At 56.0% G+C, this 22,317-nt stretch overlaps 1 protein-coding gene across 1 annotated transcript in view; it reads right to left on the reverse strand.

Annotated features, from left to right (window-relative positions):
* Positions 1-745: 745 nt before the first annotated feature.
* The window catches only part of ITGB4 (integrin, beta 4), a gene marked incomplete at its 5' end in the record, with an annotated part of 22,346 nt that continues 774 nt past the window's right edge, over positions 746-22,317 (reverse strand). The window contains 36 exons of the mRNA XM_010159381.1: positions 746-888; positions 1,472-1,588; positions 2,019-2,183; positions 2,631-2,786; positions 3,053-3,241; positions 3,914-4,063; positions 5,545-5,718; positions 6,635-6,835; positions 7,835-7,966; positions 8,176-8,358; positions 8,908-9,045; positions 9,266-9,446; positions 9,809-9,969; positions 10,912-11,116; positions 11,450-11,598; positions 12,175-12,354; positions 12,435-12,583; positions 12,745-12,768; positions 13,402-13,460; positions 13,893-13,996; positions 14,529-14,717; positions 15,186-15,219; positions 15,547-15,653; positions 16,152-16,271; positions 16,410-16,536; positions 17,184-17,282; positions 17,453-17,556; positions 17,831-18,042; positions 18,205-18,281; positions 18,565-18,732; positions 18,878-19,000; positions 19,165-19,254; positions 19,605-19,868; positions 20,524-20,695; positions 21,133-21,229; positions 21,763-21,967. Coding sequence (XP_010157683.1) covers positions 746-888; positions 1,472-1,588; positions 2,019-2,183; positions 2,631-2,786; positions 3,053-3,241; positions 3,914-4,063; positions 5,545-5,718; positions 6,635-6,835; positions 7,835-7,966; positions 8,176-8,358; positions 8,908-9,045; positions 9,266-9,446; positions 9,809-9,969; positions 10,912-11,116; positions 11,450-11,598; positions 12,175-12,354; positions 12,435-12,583; positions 12,745-12,768; positions 13,402-13,460; positions 13,893-13,996; positions 14,529-14,717; positions 15,186-15,219; positions 15,547-15,653; positions 16,152-16,271; positions 16,410-16,536; positions 17,184-17,282; positions 17,453-17,556; positions 17,831-18,042; positions 18,205-18,281; positions 18,565-18,732; positions 18,878-19,000; positions 19,165-19,254; positions 19,605-19,868; positions 20,524-20,695; positions 21,133-21,229; positions 21,763-21,967 — 5,148 coding nt within the window. The remainder of the gene's footprint in view (positions 889-1,471; positions 1,589-2,018; positions 2,184-2,630; positions 2,787-3,052; positions 3,242-3,913; positions 4,064-5,544; positions 5,719-6,634; positions 6,836-7,834; positions 7,967-8,175; positions 8,359-8,907; positions 9,046-9,265; positions 9,447-9,808; positions 9,970-10,911; positions 11,117-11,449; positions 11,599-12,174; positions 12,355-12,434; positions 12,584-12,744; positions 12,769-13,401; positions 13,461-13,892; positions 13,997-14,528; positions 14,718-15,185; positions 15,220-15,546; positions 15,654-16,151; positions 16,272-16,409; positions 16,537-17,183; positions 17,283-17,452; positions 17,557-17,830; positions 18,043-18,204; positions 18,282-18,564; positions 18,733-18,877; positions 19,001-19,164; positions 19,255-19,604; positions 19,869-20,523; positions 20,696-21,132; positions 21,230-21,762; positions 21,968-22,317) is intronic.

The raw sequence follows: 22,317 nt of genomic DNA on the forward strand, positions 1-22,317 counted from the left end.
TATTTATATATATACTACGAAAACTGTACAACATTTATGCAGTACAAAAGCTCGGGTCAGTGGCCATCATGAGCGATGCTATACAAATGGAAGGTTACACTTTGCTGTCGTGGTACCACATGTTAGCAGCAAAGGAGAGGCACAAAGAGGTGCAGTCAGAAAGCATAGGTTACCCCAAACCCCCACCTTGCAGCTCTCGTATAAAAAAACCCAACCCCAAAATAACCATCTCCAGTCGACAGGCAAATTGCCAGAGAGCCTGGAGCAAAGATGGAAACAGTGACCCTCTGTGACTCAGGATGTTGCCAGCTGGGCTCCTCTCAAAAATGAGGACCTGAAAATAAATCATTCTGTTCCGTTTACCTGGGGAGGCTGGAGCCATGGAGACACCCAAATTTCAGCAGGTGTATTTGGATGGATGGGCAGGGAAGAATGGTGTTGGCGTGAGCGGCGATTGTTCATGGAAGACATCCCTGTGGACTGTCAGAGCTGTCCCTGCAGAGCAGGACGGTGTGAACAAGCTCCGAAGGATGAGCACACACCTGACGACCCAACCATGCCAGAGCTTTGAGTGCGCTGGGCTCCAGAGGAGAGCTCCAGAGCTTGGAGTGCCACGGGGGGTCTCTGCCCACAGGAGGAGATGCCCAGGCACCGTGGCAGCATCTGGATGAAGCACCCTTCGATCATTCCACGAAGTCCTGCCATCTGAATGCCGATGTCCCGCTGGCAGGCAGCCTGCCCTGGCTCAGGCCTCGTAGAACTGCCTCTCCATCTGTTTGGTGAGGGTCCCGCTGGACATCACGGTCCGGCTCACAAACTCTTTGGTGACCTGTTTGGTGAGGGTGCTGCTGGCGCTCTCCACTCTCTGGGTTGTCATGAGCACGCCGTCTGCAACGAGAAGCTCAGCGGTCAGGACACCTCATATAGGGTCACGAGGAATAGGATCTGCTCTACCTGATGATTCCTGGCAGAGGTTTCTCCTTAAATACCACTTCCACTGATGGAAAACATCTCTAGATCAAGTGATTGAGTAGTTTGCTATGTCAGTCAATAAGATGGATCTCCTAACAGCTCCCAAAGTCTCCATGTTGCAGCGTGAACCCGTGAACTCAAGTGAGACAACACGGGACAATTACACTGATGTAATTAAAGATGGTCATGGCACTTTTCTGTTTTTTCCTGCTCTGAACAGAGCTAAACTTGCAGGGACAGCTGTGATTTGGAACCTAACGATGGTCCTGGGGGCCCCTCAAAACTCAGCGTTCCCTCTGTGACTGGGCAGCACAAGGGAAAACGACTGCAACCACCGCTGGGGCAGAGCAGGGACACAGGGTAGGAAAGGGTCTGGTCATCTTCTCCCATCCCACCCGATGGACCCTCCCTGGCTGCTGTTGACAGGCGAGGTAAAACCCCTTCAGACAAGCAGGGTTATCCTATGCTTCCTGAGGGTTTCCAAGCAGTGAGCCCCTACCTGTGAAGTGGGGATCCAGAGAGGAATGGCTGATGCTGGTTTTGGTGGTGTATTCAGTGGGGAAGTTGTACACTTCTTCTCTCATGTACTGCTGTCCTCCAAACTGGGAGAAAGTGCCTGGGGAGAAGGAAAAGGGACGAGTCAGTCAGGAAACAACACGGAGTTTCCAACCCCTCAACCCTGCACCAACAGTCAGCCCAGGAGGTTTCTCTTGCTGACATCAGAGCCAGGTTTAGGAGGAACTGGGAGGACGGGGAAGGTCTTCCAGTGTAAGAAGCTGCCTCCAGGTATGTGTACAACCAGGCATAGAAGTTTCATAAGTAGTTAAACACTGTCAGGTTCTCCCAACCCTCCCTCACTCTGCATCAGGGCTGGGACAGTGCTCACAAGGCTTCTTCACACTGTCTTCATGGAAGAAAATGTCTCCATGTCATGACTTTGTGGAAAATGGAGTCACCAACAGAGCTGGAAAGGGCTTCCAGGAGTTGAGTTCCCTGCTCTGGGAGGTTCCTTATCTTTGCACCTCCACAAAGACCCCGTACTGTACCTCCATCCTGAGATTCGATGGTGATGATGCCTTCTCTCTCTGGCCCAAAGCCTTGCGTGGTCTTGGCTTGCACTTTGAACTTGTAGGGGACATTCTCACTCAGGTGGGGCACAGTCAGAGTGGTTTCCGGGTTGTCTCCTTCGACATAGATGTTCCTGGGCTCCCCTAATCCACACAGACATACCAGTGGTGAAGACAGGAGCGACAGTCCCTGCCAACAACTCCCCCAACTCTGGCTGCTGTGTTGGCTTTCCCTGAGCTTTATGCCACCCGCAGACCGTATGATCACACCCACTGCTACTAGGGCTTAAGACAACCCCACTTTAGAGCAGTGGTGATCCTCAACAAACCGCCTCCACTGGGTTTGGGCTGTAATAAGCCACAGGTCCCTGCTCTTTTCACCACATCTGTGACACCAGACCATGCAATGACTCAAAGCATCAGGGTCCAGCAGCTCCCAGGCTGGGAATCAGCCCCACGTCCCCACTTTGCACCCAGGTAAGCAGACAACTTTGTTGCTGGTCCCAGCAAAAATGTGACAAGTTGCTGGCTTTGCTGGAGGTACCTTGGGCTCTACACAGGGAACTGGGCTTCCACAGCCGGGTACCATACCTCCTCCATGCAGCATCTCGCAGGTGACCATGTAGCCCAAGATGGACCCGTTGGGCTTGCGGGGTCTCTCCCAGCTGAGCTGCAGGGAGTCAGGGCTGAGGGCAGTAAAAACCAGTGGTCCAGGAGCACTGGGTGTGCTCAGTGTGAAGGGTGAACCTGCAAGGGCAGGAGCGAGAGGTCAGCATCGCAGAAGGTGTCAAGGAGGAACCTGGGAGGGGTCTGCACACAGCATTTGTGAAATGAGCTGGAAGGTCTCAGCTATCTAGACAGCTAGTGGAAAGGGAATACAGGGGGAAGAAGGTCCTATTTCTAAATGAAGGGAAGGAGCTCTCAGGAAGTGGTAAGGGGAGAGGAAACTGCAAGGCCAGCACTGTAGACAGCAGCAGAGACATTACTGCCACCTTCTCCTGCCCCCACCTCACCTGGTACAGGGCTGAGCGGGCTCTGCGGGTCCACCTGGGACTCTATGGTGATGACTCCTTCCCTCTCCGGGCCCCAGCCTTCCTCACTCTGCGCCTTCACCTTGAAGATGTAGGAGTGGTTGGGCAGCAGATCCTCTACCACCACCGAGTTTTGGCTGGGGTTGGGGATGGTGAGCCGGTGCAGCTCTCCTGGGACACACAGGGAAGTGAGATGTCATCACAATGTTGCAGGCACAAAAACAGAGCCATGGCTTTTGCCTAAACTCTGTCTCAAACAAACTACCTGGAAAAGTCATCAGGGCCCCTCCCCAGCCACCTCCATCACACCTTGCCACCAACTGGTACTGCAGGATGAGATGTTGTTCCAAAATGGACTTGGAACAAACAACAGGCTCTTGAATACTCAAGGATTAGTATTAGCCAAAGAGAATTACATTTTCACTAATACTGCCCTAAGTTCAATGTAAAAATAACAGATTTTCATTCCAATCCTTCCTCCAAGCCCAATGTGATGAAAAAACTTCAACTAAGACGTTTATGATGGTGGAGAATGAGTCCAAGGGTTTTTGCAGGAGCGGTGACTCCACAAACAACCCCAGGAATTGTCCCCACAGCAGAAACAGGGAATGAGAGCTGTGGGGTAGCTGAGATTTCCCCCAGGCTACATGAAAAGCAAGTTGGGACCAGCCCCTGAATCCCAGAATGGTTGTAGTTGGAAGGGACCCTCTGAAGGTCCAACCCTCCCTGCCCAAGCAGGGTCACCCAGAGCCAGTTGCCCAGGAGAATACCCAGAGCAGACTCTCCACTTCCAGAAACTCCCACCACCAGCTGCCTGGTGGGCACTGGTTCCTGTTCACTGACCTCCGTTGAGGAGCTGGTACTGCACGCTGTAGCCCTGCACCTCCTTCTCACAGTGCGGCTCCTGCCAGCTCACCTTCAGGGAGGTGGGTCCCAGGGCGGAGAACACCAGGCGCGTAGGGGTGTCGGGGATGCCCAATGGCAGCCTGGAGTCTGAGGCAAAAAGGGAACATCAGGTTGGAGATCTGGGGGCTGGGGGCCAAGTGGGCTGGGCAAGAGGAGGGAGTGGCACACGCAAGCGTGGGATGGTCACGATGGTCCGGGGAGAACATGGTGAGATGTCATCTCTGCAAGCTGGCCCGTCACGAGAGGGAACTGACTGGCTCTGCACACCTACAGGGATGTCCCATGGCCTTGGGGTGCCAGCCTTAGGTGGGCAAGTCAAGGAAAGCTTCATGCCCCTGTGGTAAGGGGCTCGGGTGCTGTGTGGCCCTCCCCACCCACCCAAAGCACCCTGTCCAATCTGCCAGGAGCTTCACAGACATCTTCAGATGTAGTTCAGATAAGACTGGACCTAGTCTATAGCTAAAGCAGCCCAGCAACTCCAGGGAATGTCCAAGGGGATGAGGGCAGCTGGGACCAGGACTGTGTGTCCTGGCTGCCCCCCAGCTCAGCCCACTGGGACACAAGGCTCATGGTGAGCACAGCAGCCTCCCAGGTGACACGGGGGGACTGAAGCCCCTCACTGGCATGGGCTTTGGCCAAGGAGCTTGCAGAGGGACATCTCGTATGGAGCACACGTTCTCCCCAAGAGTCCTCCAAAGGCCTGTGGGGTAAGACTGGATCAACAAGCTTGTTAGGAATGAAGAGGATGGGGACAATGAGCTGATCATCTCGTTAGAGCATGTGGCAGTGGTGGTGAGTGTTAATCAGCCCAGTGGGTTGAAACACAGCTGCAGTCACCTGCAAAGGAAAAGGTGGTGTGATGGAGGCCCAGGCCAGGTCAGGAGGAAGATCAGTGCAGCACACAGCAAGCCATGGAGTGAGCAGTGGATGGCAACAGCTCATGGATGGCCGGTGGCTTGGCTGTTATGGGATGCGTGGCTGGGAGGAGACACTGGACAAAGCTGTACCTATGTACTTGCAAATCCCCGCGGACCCATCAGTCATGATTATAGAGTCCCGAAAGCCAGTGCTGGGGTAGTAACCCTTCACCTTTGCCCTGCTCCTGAAACCCACATCCCGGGGCTGCGGGATCGTCCTCCCAGCATCTTCATGGATGGGAGGGAGGAGTCTCCCTGGGTAATCTACAGAAGCGGTGCAAGAGAAAGAGAAAAACACCATTGGAGACTTCAGAGCGGGTTCAGCCCAGGTGCTGGCTCCTGAAGAAATGACTTTTTAAGGCTCAGATTTGAAGAGCCTTTTCAGAACCTTCTGTCAGCGCCAGCTGATGTACACCTGCGGAGCTGAATGGCAACCATGCTGCTAGGCAGAGTAAGGAGAGACATGCTCTTCCCGGAGCACTTTGTGGTGTGAGAATAAGGACATAGCTCCCTTTACCGAGCACTCTCCATGTGAGGGATGGGAACCCTTTCCAAACCGGCCTGGGAGGAGGGTGGCCTTAGCAGCTCGTGGGTCCGAAGACAGTCATTGGGGTGGAATGGAAGGACAGGTCCCGTCACCACGGCACTCACCATGCCCCATCAGCATCGTGGAGTAGTCTCTCGTCAGGGAGGAGCTCCCCATCACTCTGTGCTCCTGCTGCACGTGTGAGCTCATCTGGTGGTAGCTGGTGTTCGTTGTCCTGGTCAGCGTGCCGCTGCTGCTGCCAGGGAAGGAGAAGTCCACCCGGCCGTTCAGCAAGTGCTCTGTGGAAGAAGACACACTGTGAGGAACATAGCTGTGAACAGGGCTGCTGCTCCAGTTCCCACGTGGAGGAAGCAGGAGGCATCCTGGTGCACCCTGCCTTGGCTGCATCCCGGCTTCAGCCACTCTGGAAGTTTGTTCTGGAGCGCTACATCTAGAACAAGCCACAGCCACCCAACGCGATGATGCGGAAACAAACGGGTAGACGGAGACTTTACACTACACCCAGCACCAGAGACACCCATGGTGCCCAAGGTAACTCCAGACCTCGGCCTCGCTGGGGCACTGCCTTGTGGTTCTCGCCACGTTCTCTCACATCTCTCCTTAGACGCAAGCACAGGTTTATAATTTCAGATTAAAAAAAGAAGGTGGAAGAAGAAAACTGCCCTGTATGGAGGCGGTTTCTCCAGATCTCACTCTGGATCCCATCTCAGCTGGATCTGAAAAGCAAACTCTGCTCCGTTGTCCTGGTCCTTGACAAACCCCCATCCCTTCCCAGCAGGCCAGGAGAGATCCGCTACCCCTGAGAGAGTGATTTCTGATTAACAGTCCAGCAGATTTTCCCCAGAAGCTCAGGGCACTTAATTAAGGTGAGGAGCTGCCTTTGGAGATGGCACTTAGCAGGTATCATCTGAATTTGGTCCTGCCTCGAAGGTCCAGCGTTTTGTAGAAGCAACCTGGTAGCAGGCTCCCAAGTCCGTGCCGAGATGGGGGTTACCTTGACACTCTTGTGAGCAGACACACCAGGACAAGGTTTTGAAGCAGACTACAGCACGTGAACAGGGCATCATGCCAACACGAGGATGGGCACACAGGGGAGGAGGGGACGTGTGCTGGGGCAGACCCCAGCTGCCAGCCCCTGGACTCAGAGCAGGACGAGACAGGACACTCGGTGCCGTAAACAAAGCCGTCCTTCACCTGCTTGGGGCCGGGGCGTCCCACTCCTCCTCAGGCTGCCAGTAGCCACGTCGCCGTCCTCCTCATGGAGGAGACCCTCGGTGTCCGAGGAGAAACGGCTGCTGCCAGAGAGGCGGGGAATGGTTTCGGGTGGGAGCCTCCAGGTGATGCGGCGAAGATCCAAGTCTTCTCCCAGCAACTGCACATATTTCCACCTGGAGCCTTTTGGGACAAGGCAAGCACTGATGTTGGCATGATCTGCAGGGGACAGAGTGGCTACCCACCACCTTCGTGCTGCTTGCTGGGGAGGGGAAGGGGCAGGTGCCTGTGGGAAGGACACCCGTTCACAGCCCATCTCGCCAGTGTTGGCTGATGAGTTCAGGTGGTGCAACCATCGTGTGACTGGTAGACGGAGGGAACATGATATTCATGGGGTTCCTCAACCCCAGGGCTGTTTTCCAGCCCTGTGTCCATCATGACAAAAAGACGAGTCAAAAGTCCCTCCACACGCCTGTCCCTGTCACGAAGAGTCTGCGACAATTGTACTCTGCTCAGGAAAGGTTTTCTCACTCCTTGATGTGTGCTCGGATGGTCGGACTATTGGTGTTCCCATTATCTTGCTCTCTGAAAGGACCAGGAACTCGCTCCTGGATCCTAGCCCCACCCATGGAAGACTCTCCAGATCCTACTGACAGGCTTCATCATTTCACTCATGGCCCACCTTCCCCTCATTGTCCCAGTACAAGACGAGGGAGCCAGCCTCATTGAGTGAAGGGATGGAGGAAGAGAAGCCAGTGCCTTCCCAGCACTTGGAGAGTTTCCTCCTGTTGACTTGGCCAAGACCCTGAGCATCCAAGGGACTCAGAGGTCTGTGCTTTGCCAGTGCTCGTTCGCTGACAGTAACTCTTGTGGTCCAGCCAAACGGCAACAGGAAGGGGAGAGGAGCAGGAGGACCATGAAAAGCTCCTCTCCCACCCCACGCTGAGATTTCTCTTTGCCTCATGCCTAAGACAAGGAGGCACTGGTCTTATTTACACTGTGACTAGTCAAGCGTTCCTAGGGATGCAGCTACTGGGCTTTGGAAAGGCTGATCTCCACCGTCTCCATGACTTGGGTCTCCCCATCTCCATGAGGAGGAAAGGAGCAGTGAAGCTCATTGCTGAAAGCTGTTGAGGAAAATAAATGTTAAAAATGACCTTTGCAGAACTCGGAGCATCGTACCTGACTCGTCAGAGACACTGGGATGCTTGCTGCCAGCCGGAGAGCGAAGCACATCTGCGCTGTACATCAGGTAGCTGTCGTAGTCCTCGCCTCCCTCTGCGTCGATGATGGGGATGTCAGGGATGATGGGGACTGGGGGAGGGGTGGAAAGCACCATTAGACGAGGGGCTCAAAACCCACACAGGCCTCCCGCGCTCCGGCTGGCCTTCAGCATTCACCGGGGTAGCTGGTGCAGCAGAGCTGACAGGATGTGGAGAAGCAGCTGGGATGATGGGGAGCGCCCCCCAGCTCAGCTCCTGCCCCCCACCCCTGCTCCCCGCCTGGATAAGGCAGTAACTCACTGGACATGGGGCGCTTGGGCTGCGTAGCAAGGTTGATGGTGGCTTCTCTCTCAGGTCCCCAGCCAGCACCATTTCTGGCCTTCACCATGTAGCGGTAGGGCTGGGACTCCCGCAGGTTCTCTATCAGCACCATGCGCTTCTTCGGGTCTTCAACCAGCACCTTCTTCATCGGGCCAATGGGTACTACAGACACGGGCATGCTTGTCACCCAGGGGGTCACGAGACACAGAGGACCCCACAACACCCCACCCTTGGCCAACAGGCTCGCTGAGGTTTGGTGCCAGGACACAGCCTGGCTCAGGGACAAGGTGTGGCAGTTATTTGGGCCGCACATGACAGGCATGATATAGTTTTGGGGAAATTCCTGAAATGCTGAAGTCAACCTACAGCAGAGATCTCCTGTTGCTGGTGTGTCACCAAATAGCATCTTCCTGGCACTCTAGCCCTAAGGTCTAGACCTACAAATTAAGTTTTTAAGACGAAAACCCACACAAAACACTGTGGAAGTGAATAGGAACTGTGTGCTCTGGGCTTCGCAGGTTTAATTCCTGAGTGGTGATTTTTCTGTACTCCTTCCATCAAGAAGTGACCCCCCCAGATCCCAGTTTTCACAAGAAACATGCTCGGAGCCATTCTGGTTCTGCTCCTGGTTGGGACCGGCCCAGCCTGCGGAAAGCATACTCCATCTCGGCAGCCTGACTGGACTGCCCCAGCCAGACAAGGAGCTCTTACCGTTGTCCTCGTTGACGAGTCCGTAACTGACTTCGTAAGCCGTGATCTCCCCGTTAGTTTCTGCAGGCTCAGCCCAGCTCAGCTGCGTCACGGTGGAAGACACAACATTGAAAGCCAAGCGGCCAGGCTCACTGGGGACTGGCAAGGCAAGAGCAAAGGGTCCAGGTTACCGCACGTCAGGAGCCAGTGCATAGGGATGCCCAGAGCTCCTCAGCTCACAGCTGGGTCGCAGTGGGAGCCGCCCAGCGCTTGTCCCAAAGACCATCAGAAGCTCAGAGTTGGAGCCCTGACCCCACGCCGGGTGCACAGGCACCAACTTGCTCCCACAGGGTGGGAAGCAGAGTGCAGGGTCGCTCACCATCCTCCAGCGTGCGGCAGTGGGTGATGTCAGAGTAAGCCCCTTCACCCATGGCGTTGTAGGCGCAGACTTGCATCTCGTAGTCGCAGAAGGGGTAGAGGTTACTCAGCTCTGCTGATGGTGCTTTGACATCGATGAGATGGGCTTCTGACTCAGGGTCCCCTTGGATCCAGTATTTCACCTGGCAAAGCAAGAGCAAGCGATGATTCCTTCAGATCCTCAACATAATGGGTGAGAATTTCCCCATCTCTTGTAAGATCTGCTTCGGGAAAGCCATGGTGTTGTGCCATTCCGCTGAAATGGGAGGCCAGAACAGTCTGGGCATTTCATGGTAAGGGATGGAAATGGAGGTGAACTTGCCAGGACTCTTTCCTGCAAATCCCACATCCACCCAGCAGTTGTCTCTCAAGGATGAAGGAGCCAGAAGGGGTGACCCTGCTCCCTCTTTTGTGCATCTCCTCCCCATCCCTTCTGCACACTATGTGTGTGAAAGACCTGCGGGATGGGACCCACACCCTTCCCCAGGATCCACTCACCCCTTACCTTGTACCCCAGAGGTTTTCCCGGTGGAGGAAACCAGCTGAAGCGGATTTCCCTGGAGCTGAGAGCGTGGGCACTGGGATTAAGCGGTGCACTCAAGCGGCCTTTGGGGGACTGGGAGACCTGGCTCATGCCAGTCATGGAGGGGACACCATCCACCACCTCTGCAGACGCGAGGAAGAAAGGTCACATCAGTGCTCGTCCCCAGCATGGGAGGAAAAGAAGGAAGCGTACCTCTCTCCAGCACTGCCCTGCCATCCTGAGTGAGCCTAAAGCATTTCTGAGGGGTAGATGCCCATTGTAGGGAAGGGAAACTGAGGCACATGGTGAGGACATCACCTGAAGCCACACAGCAAGCTGGCATCAGAGTCAAGGCTCACACCCTCTCCAAGTCCTGCACATCCTGCTGTTTCTCACAGGCTGTCCAGGTAGGAAGAAAAGAAGAGACAACCTTCTTGCCTCTGAAAATCTTTAGCTCTGTCTAAATGTATTTAATAATGCTTCAACATCTTGATCAGTTGTCCTGTGCAGCCATGAGAGGTCGGAGATGGGCAGAGCCTTCTCTAGACACCCAATGCTTCTCCTGGAAACCCACCAAGTCCAGCCAAGCTCTCTGGAGCCTTTCCAGCCCCAGTGCCTGGTTCTGAAGCAGTTCTGGTTGATCCAGTGACAAGGGACTTTCTTGTACCCCCATTATTCATGACCAATAATAAATACCTTTATGTTATCAACCCCCTTGATGACAACGCTTACAGTTTCGTTTGTCTGGCCACAGGAACCACCAAGCACAGCTCATGCCAAGTCCTGCCTCTCCCCTATTTTTACAGCTTTTTATTAAAATTCTAAAGAAAAAGGAATGAAATATCCATTCTATTTCCTTTTACAAGATAGATTAACCATCTTCTTCCCACCCCTGTCTATACCCACTCATGCCTCTAGAGGGAGACCCAAACCTACCAGTTGGAGCTGGAGGAAGCTCCTCATGGCTGCTTTCCGGGTGAGGAGCAGGGCTGGAGCTCCCTACACCACCTCGGGGTGGGCTGGTCTGGTGCGGGGGTCCCACAGCCCCTGCTGCCATTCCCCACCACCTGGCTCCCAGCCCCTACCTGGGTCGGCGATGGTCACGGTGGTCTGGGGGTATCGGCCGATCTTGGCGCCGTGCTTGGGGTGGAGGAGGTCGATGGCGAATTGCTTGAGCTGCCAGTTGTGTAGGAGGGTGTCTATCTCCGTCAGCTCCAGCAAGGGGACCTGCACCTCCTTTCGGGTCTCCCCAGGCTGGAAGACCAGGTCACCCTCTGTGAAGATGTAGTCCTGGAGGAGAAGGAAGAGGGATGCACGGTTAGAGCCTGCAGCATCCATGAGATGCCTCTCAGAGAGCTTCCCCTCATTTCCCAGTGAATCCCCACTGGCCTCCCAGTGCCCACAGCTCAGGGAGCAGCCAGTACCCTCTGCCTCGGGTACAGGGTGCAAGGGATGGAGGGGAATGCCTGCCCTTGTGCTAACCCCAAACCTTGGGTCGCCCCTCTCCCAGCCACACCCCCACTGAGCCTTATCAACTGCTCTTCTGCAGCCCTGGGGTGGGCTCCTTCCCACCCTCTGTGCCCACTTATTCCTGCCTGCCAAGGCCAGGAGCATCACCCTTACCCTGCCATTCTTGGCAGTGAGATCCCGGGTCCTGTAGGTGACTTGGGATTTCCCGTTGTCTATGATCTCCCGCAGGACAGGGATCTTGGCCAGCTTATCAAAGCGGCTGTGGGAATAGGCTGGCTGCAAGAAGGTGATGAGGCTGCTGGCTGGAAGGAGCAGGAGAGAAGGAATGCGTAGAGTAAATACAGGAAGAATCACGTTACAAACATGCGGGTGTCCTGCCTGAACAGAGCTCTTACCACCCATGGGTGTGAACTGTGTGTGAAATATTACTGCATGGGCTGGGGACTTCACCACTCCTGACTCATGCTCCCTGCTCAAAACAACCAGGTGGGAAGCAGAGACAGACTTGGGGACATTCACCTGCCCCATGCACAGCATGACAGCAGAGAGGTTTTATTTATCTCTAGCATCCTATGATCTGGAGCGGCAGAGGCATATGATCAACCCTGGATCTGCCTTCGAATTGGTAGCCTCTGAACTTGTGATGGTCAGATGTTTGGGTCTCTGTCACCAGGGATGACAACCCTCCTTTGGATGCTTTAAAGGGTGCTGTAGTTTAGATCCAGGTGACTTAAGGTAGAAGCCACAAAGCAAGTCTCTAGTCTGTGATCTGGGGGAGCTCAGATACTCAGGCTGCACCTTCCTTAGAAACCACGAGTCCATCTGGACATGGGACACTCAAACACAAATGCCCTTCATCTTGCGACACAGCCCGTCACCTTGTTCTTTGATGATGGTGATGTTGACAAGCCGGCGTCCAATCTCTGCGATGCCGATGGGGACATCAATGGCCTCCACCTGCAGCTGCTTCTCATCATCATCATCCTCCCTGATGAAGAGGGGGACACGGACATCCACCAGCTCCACAGCCTCTTGGAACTCCACCATCCCATGAGCATCTGGAGGAAAGGGCGATGGTGAGAGGTGGAAAACACACCGCTCCCCCTCCCAGGAGGCAGCGCTGGGCTCTGCTCCCTACCTTGGTCTGAGGTCACAGTGTAATAGCCCGGTGAAACCTTCAGGTCATTGAAGGCCTCGTGGGAAACGTGCTTTTCCATCACTTTGATGATCTCTGGCTTGGCGGAGCGAGGGGCGGTGAGCACTGTGTCCACAATGGTGTGGTCCTGCCTGTGACCGGTGGGAAAAGCCGGGTAAGAACTGACGACAGAGTTGCTCATCTCACGTAACAGCTGGGGGGGTTGGTGAGTGTGTGGGGTATCCAGTCACCCCACACACGTGTGTACAAAGAGGGAGAAGCAGCACAAGAGATGGCTGCAAGTTCCTCTTACCTTTTCCCAGAATTGGGCTGTAACCTGGGGGGGGGGGAAAAAACATCCAGCAAATCAGAGTGACTAACGCATTTGGGGAGACCAAGTCCTGCATGAATCACAGCCCTGCGCAGGTCTGGGCTGCAGCAGCTGCCCTGCGGGTGCCAACCCATCCTGCAGAACCCATGGCCCCACCACGTTCCCTCCTGCCCAGCTGCTCCCTCCAGCCCTGGGTTTCCCACCGCAATGAGGAACGTGCCCAGGGGGTAGTTCGCATCTGGTCAGAGCCGTAGGGAGGGGATAACACTCCCTGCTCCGCGTTGGCATCCCTAGACTTGTCCGTCCCGCACCAGGCACTCATCACTTTGCATGGGGCTGAAACTTTTGGCCAGTGGGAATTTTCTCAGCAAGCACCACGCGACCAGGATTTGTTCCTGCCTGTGGGAGTCTCAGGTCCAAAGGCAGATGCAGCCGAGGTCACCTGCACAGCCGGGTGGGCTCTGCTCCGCAATCCGGGGTGGGTCAAGCACCGCGCCAGGCTTGGTGCCAGGCGTATCTCACATCCCACGCTCCCTCCCGGCATCCCAGATTTCATGCCCCAGCCCTCTGGTCCACCCCTCATCAGCAGGGTCCCGGGGGGAGCCCTGCCTTCCGGAGGTCTCTCCCCCAGTGACTCACCTGAACTTGGTCTGCTGGAGCTTGTGGCAGCCGGGGATGTGCTTGAAAACGTCGTTCAGCTGCAAGGAGCGGGAGGGACTTTCACTGCATATCCCTTGCTGAACAGGGATGTGTTCAGCTAGCAAACACGAGAGCCCTCTGGCCACCCCCGGATCTTCCCCCCTTGCCCTGCCACACCAGGCAGAGACCACCACGGGGTTTGTACCCAGGACATGGCAAGAGGCTGGGAACTGAAGCCAAACAGGAACTTCAGACCACACGCCCCACTGCACACCTCCAGTCTCATCAGCCTGACGCCTTGGTAATTCTCACAGCTGTGATCTTAACATTTGTGCTTTCTTTCAGAAAGAGGAAAAATTGCTTCTTCCTTCCAAGAGCCGCCTGGGTTCCCAGGGAAGGGGCAGTCCCCCTTCCCCAGCACTGCAGACACCCCCTCAGTGTGGCTGTCCCCCAGTCCCACCCCAAGCCCCTCCTTGTGCCCAGGCTCCTACATTCTCCTCCACTTCCTTGCGCAGCTGCTCGCACTCCCGTGTGTCGGGCTTCACCAGGTTCTGCGTGAAGAGCCGTGTCAGCCTCAGAGACAGCCCATAGGGAACTGGAAAGAGAAATTCCAGAGTCAAATTCCTTCCTTCTTGGTCAGAAAAATAGCCCAGCCAAAAGCTGGAAGCATGGGACACACGATGTTGGATCTGGACACCAAGCATCGCTAGCACCCAAACCCCAGAGTACCAGCAGAGAAAACCCTCTGATACTGGAGGGCTAACTGGGAAGGTCTCTGCCAGATCCAGCAAAGGAAGTAGTGTCCAGTGATGGCTCTGGACTGATGGTACAGGGAAATCAAGGCTGGGTCACTGAACTAATGAGATTAAGACACATGCAGGGTACATCAGCCCCATGGCCAGGCCGTCGGGAGGTCTCCAGGGCTATGACCTGTCCTGCTACAGGGCTGGACACAGGAATGTGCTGCTCAGCTTCCCCCAGGGTGGAAGCAGATAAAGGAACAACCTCCCTTGCAATTGGGCTTGGAGGTAATGCCATGGCTGCTGGAGGTGAGCACCGAGGGGTCAGGTCCTTTACGGCACCAGCAGCGTCTCCTCGGCGCCCCGTTCCTCAGACGGGGCACTCACCGAGATCTTTGGGGTTGGCGGCAGCGAGGGAGGCGAAGCCCTGCTTGTGAACGTTGTTGTTGATCTTCCAGCGGACCGTGTCCCGCCCCTTGAGGGACCCGCTGCGAACCATGGGGGTGTCCAGGTGGTCGGAGGACATGAGGCTGTGGCGAAGCATGTAGTGGTCCTCCTTGAAGCCAACGGTGCGACCTGCAGAGCCAGGGGCAGGGTCAGGGTCTGGGCAGACTGGGACAACGCTGGCCATCAACTTCCCAACACATGAGACTTTGGTCTGGGGAATCTTTAGGGCTTCCAGCACGCTAATGGTGCTGGGATGTTCGGAGTGGGGTGGGAGAGGGCAAGGGGTGTCTGCGAGTGGGGAGAGCACTTCACACCAGTTAGGCATTACAGTGGACACTGGTCAGGGGAGAGCCAGCACTGGGATTCCCAGTACTGGGATTCCCAGACACCAGGGTCTGAGACAGGGGGGAGCAGTGGAGCAGCAGTGGAGCAGCAGCTCAAGGGCTCCTTGGCTCAGGTGCTCTGCTAGGAGTTTCTCCCCCAATCCACCTCCCCAGCCCAGAGAGGAGAAGGGACACTTATCCCAGCATGCCCCCCCAACCTGGGAAGGCAGTGAAACCCACACATCCCTCTCCCCCAGGTTGAAAGGGTTGGTACCTCGTGCGCAGCAGGGAAGCAAGGCCAGGCAAGCCTAGAAAACAAATGACCAAAGACACAATCACTTTGTGGCCAAGGAAATAAAAAAAAACATGTCTCCAGCTGGGAGGGTTCACATGAGCAGGGATGGGTGGACAACGGATGGATGGGACTCTGGAAGCTGATTTTAGCCAGACGTCCCTTCAGTGGGGAAATCCCACAGAAACTCGTATTGGTGACAGCCGAGGTGCTGGATACCACTGGGACCCAGCCCCTGCCAATCTGGCCATGCTGTAGGCTGGGGGGATTCTGGAAATTTGCCATGGTTTGGGCCTTTATCTGGTCCTCTCCCCGGGCTGGGTCAGACAGCTGAGGTGCTCACCTTGCAGCAGGCGCAGAACTTCCAGCAGAGCAGCAGCAGCAGCCCCAGGAGCAGGATGAGGAAGATGAGCAGCGGGATGAGCCAGAGGAAGCTCCCTGGTGGGCACTCTGCAAGCAACAGCAGCGTCACTCCTCGGCACCAACCCCCTGCATGGGGTGTGCAGGGAGGGAGTGGGAAGGCAGGGACAGAGAAGAAAGGCTGGACCACAGCTCTCTGAAGGATGGAGCAGCCCAGTTAAACTCGGGAACTCCTCTCTTGGTGCTCACAACAAAAAAAGTGCTGTTCAGGGAGAACTATCCCACCTCTCTGCTCACATCCAGCCATCCCACAGCGCTGTTCAGCACCTCACACCAACCCCTGCCCATGCCAGCACTGAAAAAGCACTAAACTCCAAAGGTTCTGGTCTCTGCGGATGCTACACCCTGCTCCTTGCGGTTCGTGTGACTGGAAAACGTCACCCACCCCTGTCCCACAGGAAGGTGGGCAGGGAGGTACTGCCTGCAGCTGACCCTGCCCAGGGGCACAGCAAAGGGACAAAGCAGGGATGAGGTCACTCCTGATCCAGGCTCCAGGCAGGACATCCTCTCCTGCTGGTCCCTGCTCACCTTTTTTCTTCTGCACGCGGACGGTGGTGTTGGGGAGGACACTGGGGTCTCCCTCCAGGGTGTAGTGGTACGTGCAGTCATCCTCCTCGTCCTGGAACGAGCAGTACTCGCTGGCCTCCTCTGCAGAGAGAGGGAACACGGTTGCAAAGTCATCAGGACAAGAAAAAGCTTGGGGAGCAGCCCCACATGCACACCGATGGGGCAGGGCCCATGGGAGACACACCACGTGTCTGCACCCAGCTCTGCTCCTCCTGGTACCTTTCTTCAGCTCTTCCACCATCTGGATCTGGAGGTGGCAAGTGCTGCAGTTTCCTTTGGTGTTGCCTGTTCCCCAGGCCTGGCAGCGAACGCAGTCCCGGATGCTCTCACACACAGCCTGGAAGCCCTGGGCAGAGAAGCCAGGGGGGACAGTCAGGAAACAGCCCACAAGGGCGGACATCACTTCCAAAAGACAGAGGTGGGGAGGCAACATGGTGTCCTCACCCCGGTGCCAGGGTAAGGTTGAAAAGAGGAGTAACAGCGAGCAAGCAGCTAACAGAGCCAGCTCCAGAATCTCTCATCCCAACAGCCTGCATTTGGGCAGTGATTAGATATTCTCCAAGGGTTTTAGGTGGCCTTCCCAAAAAATGACCAAGCCAGCTTTCTCCACTCCCACCATGGCATTAGCCCATGTTTGTCCATGGGGAAACTGAGGCACCAGGCCCTGAAATGGCTTTTTTCAGTCTCAAGGCAGATCACAACAGTCCAGGAGCTGAGCCTCAAACCTCTGCCCTTTGCCAACGTACGGGCAAGCACAGACGGGCATTCAGCACTTGGCTGCTGGTGGAGGGGCAAAGCAAGCCCACGGCTGCAAAGCACCTCGCGTACCAGACCCTTCCTGACCACCCAAGGCAAGACAGGCAAGACTAACCCCTGCCCAGGATTTTTCTCCTGACCAAGATGTGCCTTCATCTCCACTTGGCTTGCTTTCCCTGAAGGCTCCAGGAGGGAAGGAGAAGTGATAAACCCAGAGGAACCCAGGCGGGGTCTCACCAGGGAGTAGCTGATTTCGCAGGTGGAGCTGGTGTACAGCGAAGCCTTGTCACAGATGCATCTGCCACATTCGCACCTCCCGTGGTTGTTGCAAATACCCTGGGAGAGAAGAGGTGACAGTCGGCATCCAAGAGCAATCGTGGACGTGCAGCGGCACCAAGAGTGACCCAAGTGCCAGACCCCAACAGCCCTGAGGTTTGGGCATGGGGGCAGTTTGCTACAGCCCTGCCTGGCACGGTCATCCCTCGCACAGGCAGGGCAGGACCTACCCCTCGGCTGTCGATGCAGGTGTCGTTGCTCATGGGACATTCACAGCCCGGGCCCTGCCAGCCGCTCTCACACACACACTCGCCCTTGGAGCAGCGACCGCGATCTGCAACACAGGAGGAAGCCTCAGGCAGGGGCCAGGGCTGCCCTGCTCCCCAGGCCTGTCCCTGCCCCGGCTCTCCTGCTTTCCTTGGGGTGCAAAGAGGCTGCAAACAGACCCCACAGCATCCTCCCTGCACAAGTCCCCGTTGCGGTCACTCAACCCCCTGTGCCAGTGCCACCGGCCCAGGGACACCCTACCCATGCCACCAGCACAGAGCAGGGCGCAGCGCATCCCACCACGGTGCAGGCTGGGTGGGGGGTGGCGGGGCTGCTCTCACCGTTGCAGAGGAAGCCGGAGGTGCGCGGGCACTGCAGGACGTCATATTGGCAGAACGGCCCGTCGAAGCGCTGCGTCAGGTCCTCGGAGTAGCACTGGCACTTCCCACACAGGCACTCGCCCCGGCCCGAGCACGGCTCCACATCCCCGGGCTTGATGCAGGCTTCGTTGTTGGGGGATGATGCCGGGGAGCAGTCGCACGTGTCCCCTCGCCTGGGGGGAGATGGGGAGGGAAATGCTGCTGAGAAAGGCAGGGGCAGAGTGCAGGACAGTAGGGTCCTGGGCAGAGTGCTCAGGGAACAAGCGTGTGTCACCATGGGTCTTCCAGGCCCAGCAGGAACCCTGGGAGGGGTACGGAGCTGGACAAATCCTTACCAGCCTTGGTGGCAGATGCACTGTCCGCAAGCAAAGTCCCCATGGAAGCTGCACTTGTGCGAGTTCAGCTCTTGTTGCTGTTAGAGAAGAGAGGTGTTGCCAAACGGGCTCAGCTGCCCCCAGGACCATTTCAGGAAAGATAAAGGCAGATCTGGGGCAAAGTTTTTCCCACCAGACCAAGCTCTGCCATAGGACAACGTATCCAGCTTGGTACAGGCAGTGGTGAAGATCCTGGCCAGGCTGAGCCTCCACTGAGCAACCGTGAGGGGTTGAGCGGGACACACACGTGCCAGCCAAGGTGCTCCCACCCCAGGCGTGCCAGGAGGAGGACATCTCTCCGCCACACACACTCCCATGTACCTGTTCACAAGGACACACGTCGCAGATGACCGAGGCTCTGACTTGGAGGCTGTCGCTCAGGGACGTGGGTTTCACCTGGATAACTCCCTGCCGGTCTTTCTCAGGGAGGTTGCAGACATGCTGCCCGCCGACGTACTCGAGCGCCTTCACACGCATGTTGAACTTGCCCTGGAAGGGACACACCGCAGGGGTGAGCCGGGTCTGCTGGACCGCAGCTCGGCTGGACTGAGCCCGGGTGAAGGAGGAAGGAGGGACACAGAGGAGGGCTCAGCCCCTCACGCAGCTTTCCCTCCGGGGCCATCCAAGAACTTACCACCTCCCCACGGGTGATGTGGAAGGAGCCAGATTCTGTCTTTTCATACATCGAGGAGGTGAACTCTGTCTTCATGGCTTTGGGAACCAAGTCAGCCCGGATGTCCATCTTGGAGCGGATGCGCTGGGCGGCAGGAGGTAACCACAACACTAATTTTCAGTGCTACATCTGCGACCGCCCCATGGTCTGCCCCAGTGGGGCCGCATCCTGCCTGCTCTTCTGGGCAGGAGGTGCTCACCCCCTGCCTTCCCTGGGCACAGGAATGAAACCCCAGAGTGCACTGTTACCTCAAAGGCTGCACGGAGCAGCTCCACGATGTTGGAAGAGTCCTCCTGGAGCACGCCAATCTCAGAGATGGGGAAATACTTGTGCAGCTTCTGCAGAGAGACAGGTGCCCCCTGAGCCAAGGCCTTGAGAAACCTTCTCTAGCACTGAAGTGGGCCTGGCTTTGAGCAGGGCTTGAACCAGAGACCTCCCAAGATCTGCTCCAACCTAAGCTACTCTCTGTGTAAGTTACAGTCAGGTTCTTCATGGCTTTGCAAGAAACAGAAACCAACATGGGGACACTTCCAGGACTCTGGAATCAGATTCCTGCACCCAATAATACACACTGAGACCTCCCACAAATGGGAGAACAGTTTCTGCTCACAGCCAAGATGCAGACCGAGGGGCAGTGGTGCTGGAGGAAAGGAAAGCCCATGTAGCACCACCACCACGGTCTCCTCACCTCATAGTAGCTGTAGGAGTGGTTGGTGACAGCAAATATGGGGATGATGTTGTGTTGGCCCAACAGGCGCACCAGGGTGGGCACCGAAGGATAGTCCTGCTTGGTGTCATACACGTAGGTGCCGTCGGTGTCTAGGTGACAGCGCTCATCATTTCTCGCCAGGATCCCCGCCAGGACGTTGGTACCATCAGCTTCATAGTGAAATGCAGATTCGGTGGAGAACACGAGCAGGTGGGTGCTGTCCTTCCTCCAGCCGATCTTATCCTACAGCCAGGGAGGGGGAGAAGAAACCGTTATCTCTGTGCCCCCCAAACCACTGCACAGCACTTGCAGCCATTGGCAGGCCAGCACTAGCTGGAAAACCCAAGGGGCAAGGCACCACCTCCACTTGGCAGCCAACACGACCAGCCACATGGCCAACCCAAGCCAGCAGGTCTCCGCTTCCCCCATCTGCATCCACCGTGCATAGGATGTCTCCCAGCACCTCGGTGCCAGGCACATATAGGTACAAAAGGCAAGCCCACACTTTTCTGGACGTGTTTGGAGCTGTGCTTATCCCCCAGCCACACGCCCAAGCCCAAGCGGGCTGTGCTCCATGGAGCAGAGTTTCACCACCACAGGCAGGAAGGGGAAGAGAGCAAAGAGAATACACAGTGTGCCCAGCAAACAGCTCCTGTGCCAGGAATCAAACACCAGAGATACACACACAGGTAGTCTAAGACCTAGGAAAAACTGGGAATGCAAAACAACTCGGCACCGGGAGCGTGTGGCTGGGAGGGCAAGAACCAACTGTAGCTAAACGTGTAACCTGGGCTGCCCAGCATGCTGCACTCCTGCTCGTCACCCAGTGCCAAGAAAATCCACTCATTTAACCACAGAGGCCTGCCCACACGGGTCCTGCAGCCCAGGCCACCGTCACCTTGCAAACGGCCGTCTGCAGGATGGCATCAAAGCCACCCTCGGGGGCATCCAGGTTGCCAGAGATGCGCTCTTTCCTCAGCTCCTGGCTGAAGTAGTTGATGTTGCTGGTCAGGCGGATGACGTTCTTGAAGGAGAAGGGGGAGTCGGCGTTGTTCCAGGGCTCACGCAGCCTAGAAAGGAAAGGGAGAGCTTTTTTTATGGGGGATCAGGAGCAAAGGGATGCCTGGGTGCAAGGAGAGGAAGTGTGGGGAGAGCACCCAGGGGCTGGGGATTCCCTCTAGGGAAGACGTGAAGTTGAGTTGGCAAACTATCAGCGCGGAGAGGTAGAAGGGACGAGGGCAGAGGTGGAGAAGACAAGACATGGGATCTGTCATGGCAGAGCAGGGAAGGTCTGAAAGCAGAGGAGGACACTGCTGGCATTGGCCCGGTGCTACGGCAAGCCCTGAACACAAGGTGGGGAGCCCAGGGAAGGTGTTCCCAATGAAGGGAGAGGGATAGATGGAGCCTCTTGCACTACAGACAGGGAAGATCTGGAAAGCCATGGGGAAACAGAAGGCGCCTGCCCTCCCCTCTGCTCCCATCCTGGGGACCCATTGACCTCACTCACTTCTCAGGTCTCATGTCTGTCTGAGGGGACGAGACTTTGTCCACAAACTTGCCGAATCCAATGGTGTAATTGGAGGTCAGGGCTTGCAGAAACTCCGCTGCGAGGAAAGAAAGGGAGGGAGGAGGAGACACATAAATAAAGAGATGTCTGTGAGATCGCTGCTCCAGGGAAAGAAGTCTTTTCCAAGGCATCTTCTCTGATAGGTCTTAGATAAGACTCCCAAACTGTCAGCTGTTAAGCAATTTGGGCTTGGTCCTTGTCTTTTTTTTGGGTAGAAACCTATACCATCCTTGGTAGCCCCTTTCCAAGGCTGGAGCTCTGCAATAGGACCCACCACACCTATAGGTTCCAGGTGCCAAAGCCACTGCACAGGTCAACCCTGCACCCTGGGCTGAAAGGAGAGAGCTCACGTGCTGATCCCTGCAGGGCCAGGAGTAATGTCCCCCCCAGAACTGCACAAGGCAGTGATAATAAGAAACTAATTAAAGCAGATGCCTCTCAGCCCTCTGTCAGTCACATCCCCTTTTTTGGTACTGGCAGAGAACTCTCAGCTGTGGGCAGGAGTGCGCTGCCTGCCTTCACCAGCACCTTCACCAGCTGCCTTCCCCCTTCTCCCAGCTCTGGTCTCACCTAGGTTTTGGCCCATGCTTTTGAGGTTGTCCAGATCATCAGACATAGAGTAGGAGAAGTCCATGAGGATGTAGAGATCCACAGGGCTTTCCAAGGGCTGGAAGACATCCATGTTGAAGCTCATCTCCTCCCCAGCTCGCAGCCGCATGTACACACTTTGGGGGGACACCTGGGTCCTCTGCAGGGACGTGTTGATACTGAAATTCTGCGAAGAAAGAGTGATATGAAGGGGATGGACTCCATCTCCTGCGCAGATGCAGCGAAAAGGAGGCAAGGAGCAGGGAGATACATGGGAAGTGGAAAGGTGGGGATGATTGTCCTCCCTTTTTTGTGGTTAGCCGGGGTCCAAGGCAGCCTCCCCTGTGTCCACACCTGCCCACTGGGCACCTCCTCCAGACCCTGGCATTTTGTTTACATCTATTTTGCCTGAAAAGCCACCCCAGCCCTAAGCGATCAGGACAAGTTGCCACTGGGTTCATCGGTTAGCAAAGACAGACCATTGGTTTTGAGTAGACCCTATATAAACAGAGGTCTGGACTTTGCATTTTTCCTGCT

This window comes from Eurypyga helias, unplaced genomic scaffold (genome assembly GCF_000690775.1).
Source record: "Eurypyga helias isolate BGI_N326 unplaced genomic scaffold, ASM69077v1 scaffold27459, whole genome shotgun sequence".
In the NCBI taxonomy this organism is placed as follows: domain Eukaryota; kingdom Metazoa; phylum Chordata; class Aves; order Eurypygiformes; family Eurypygidae; genus Eurypyga; species Eurypyga helias.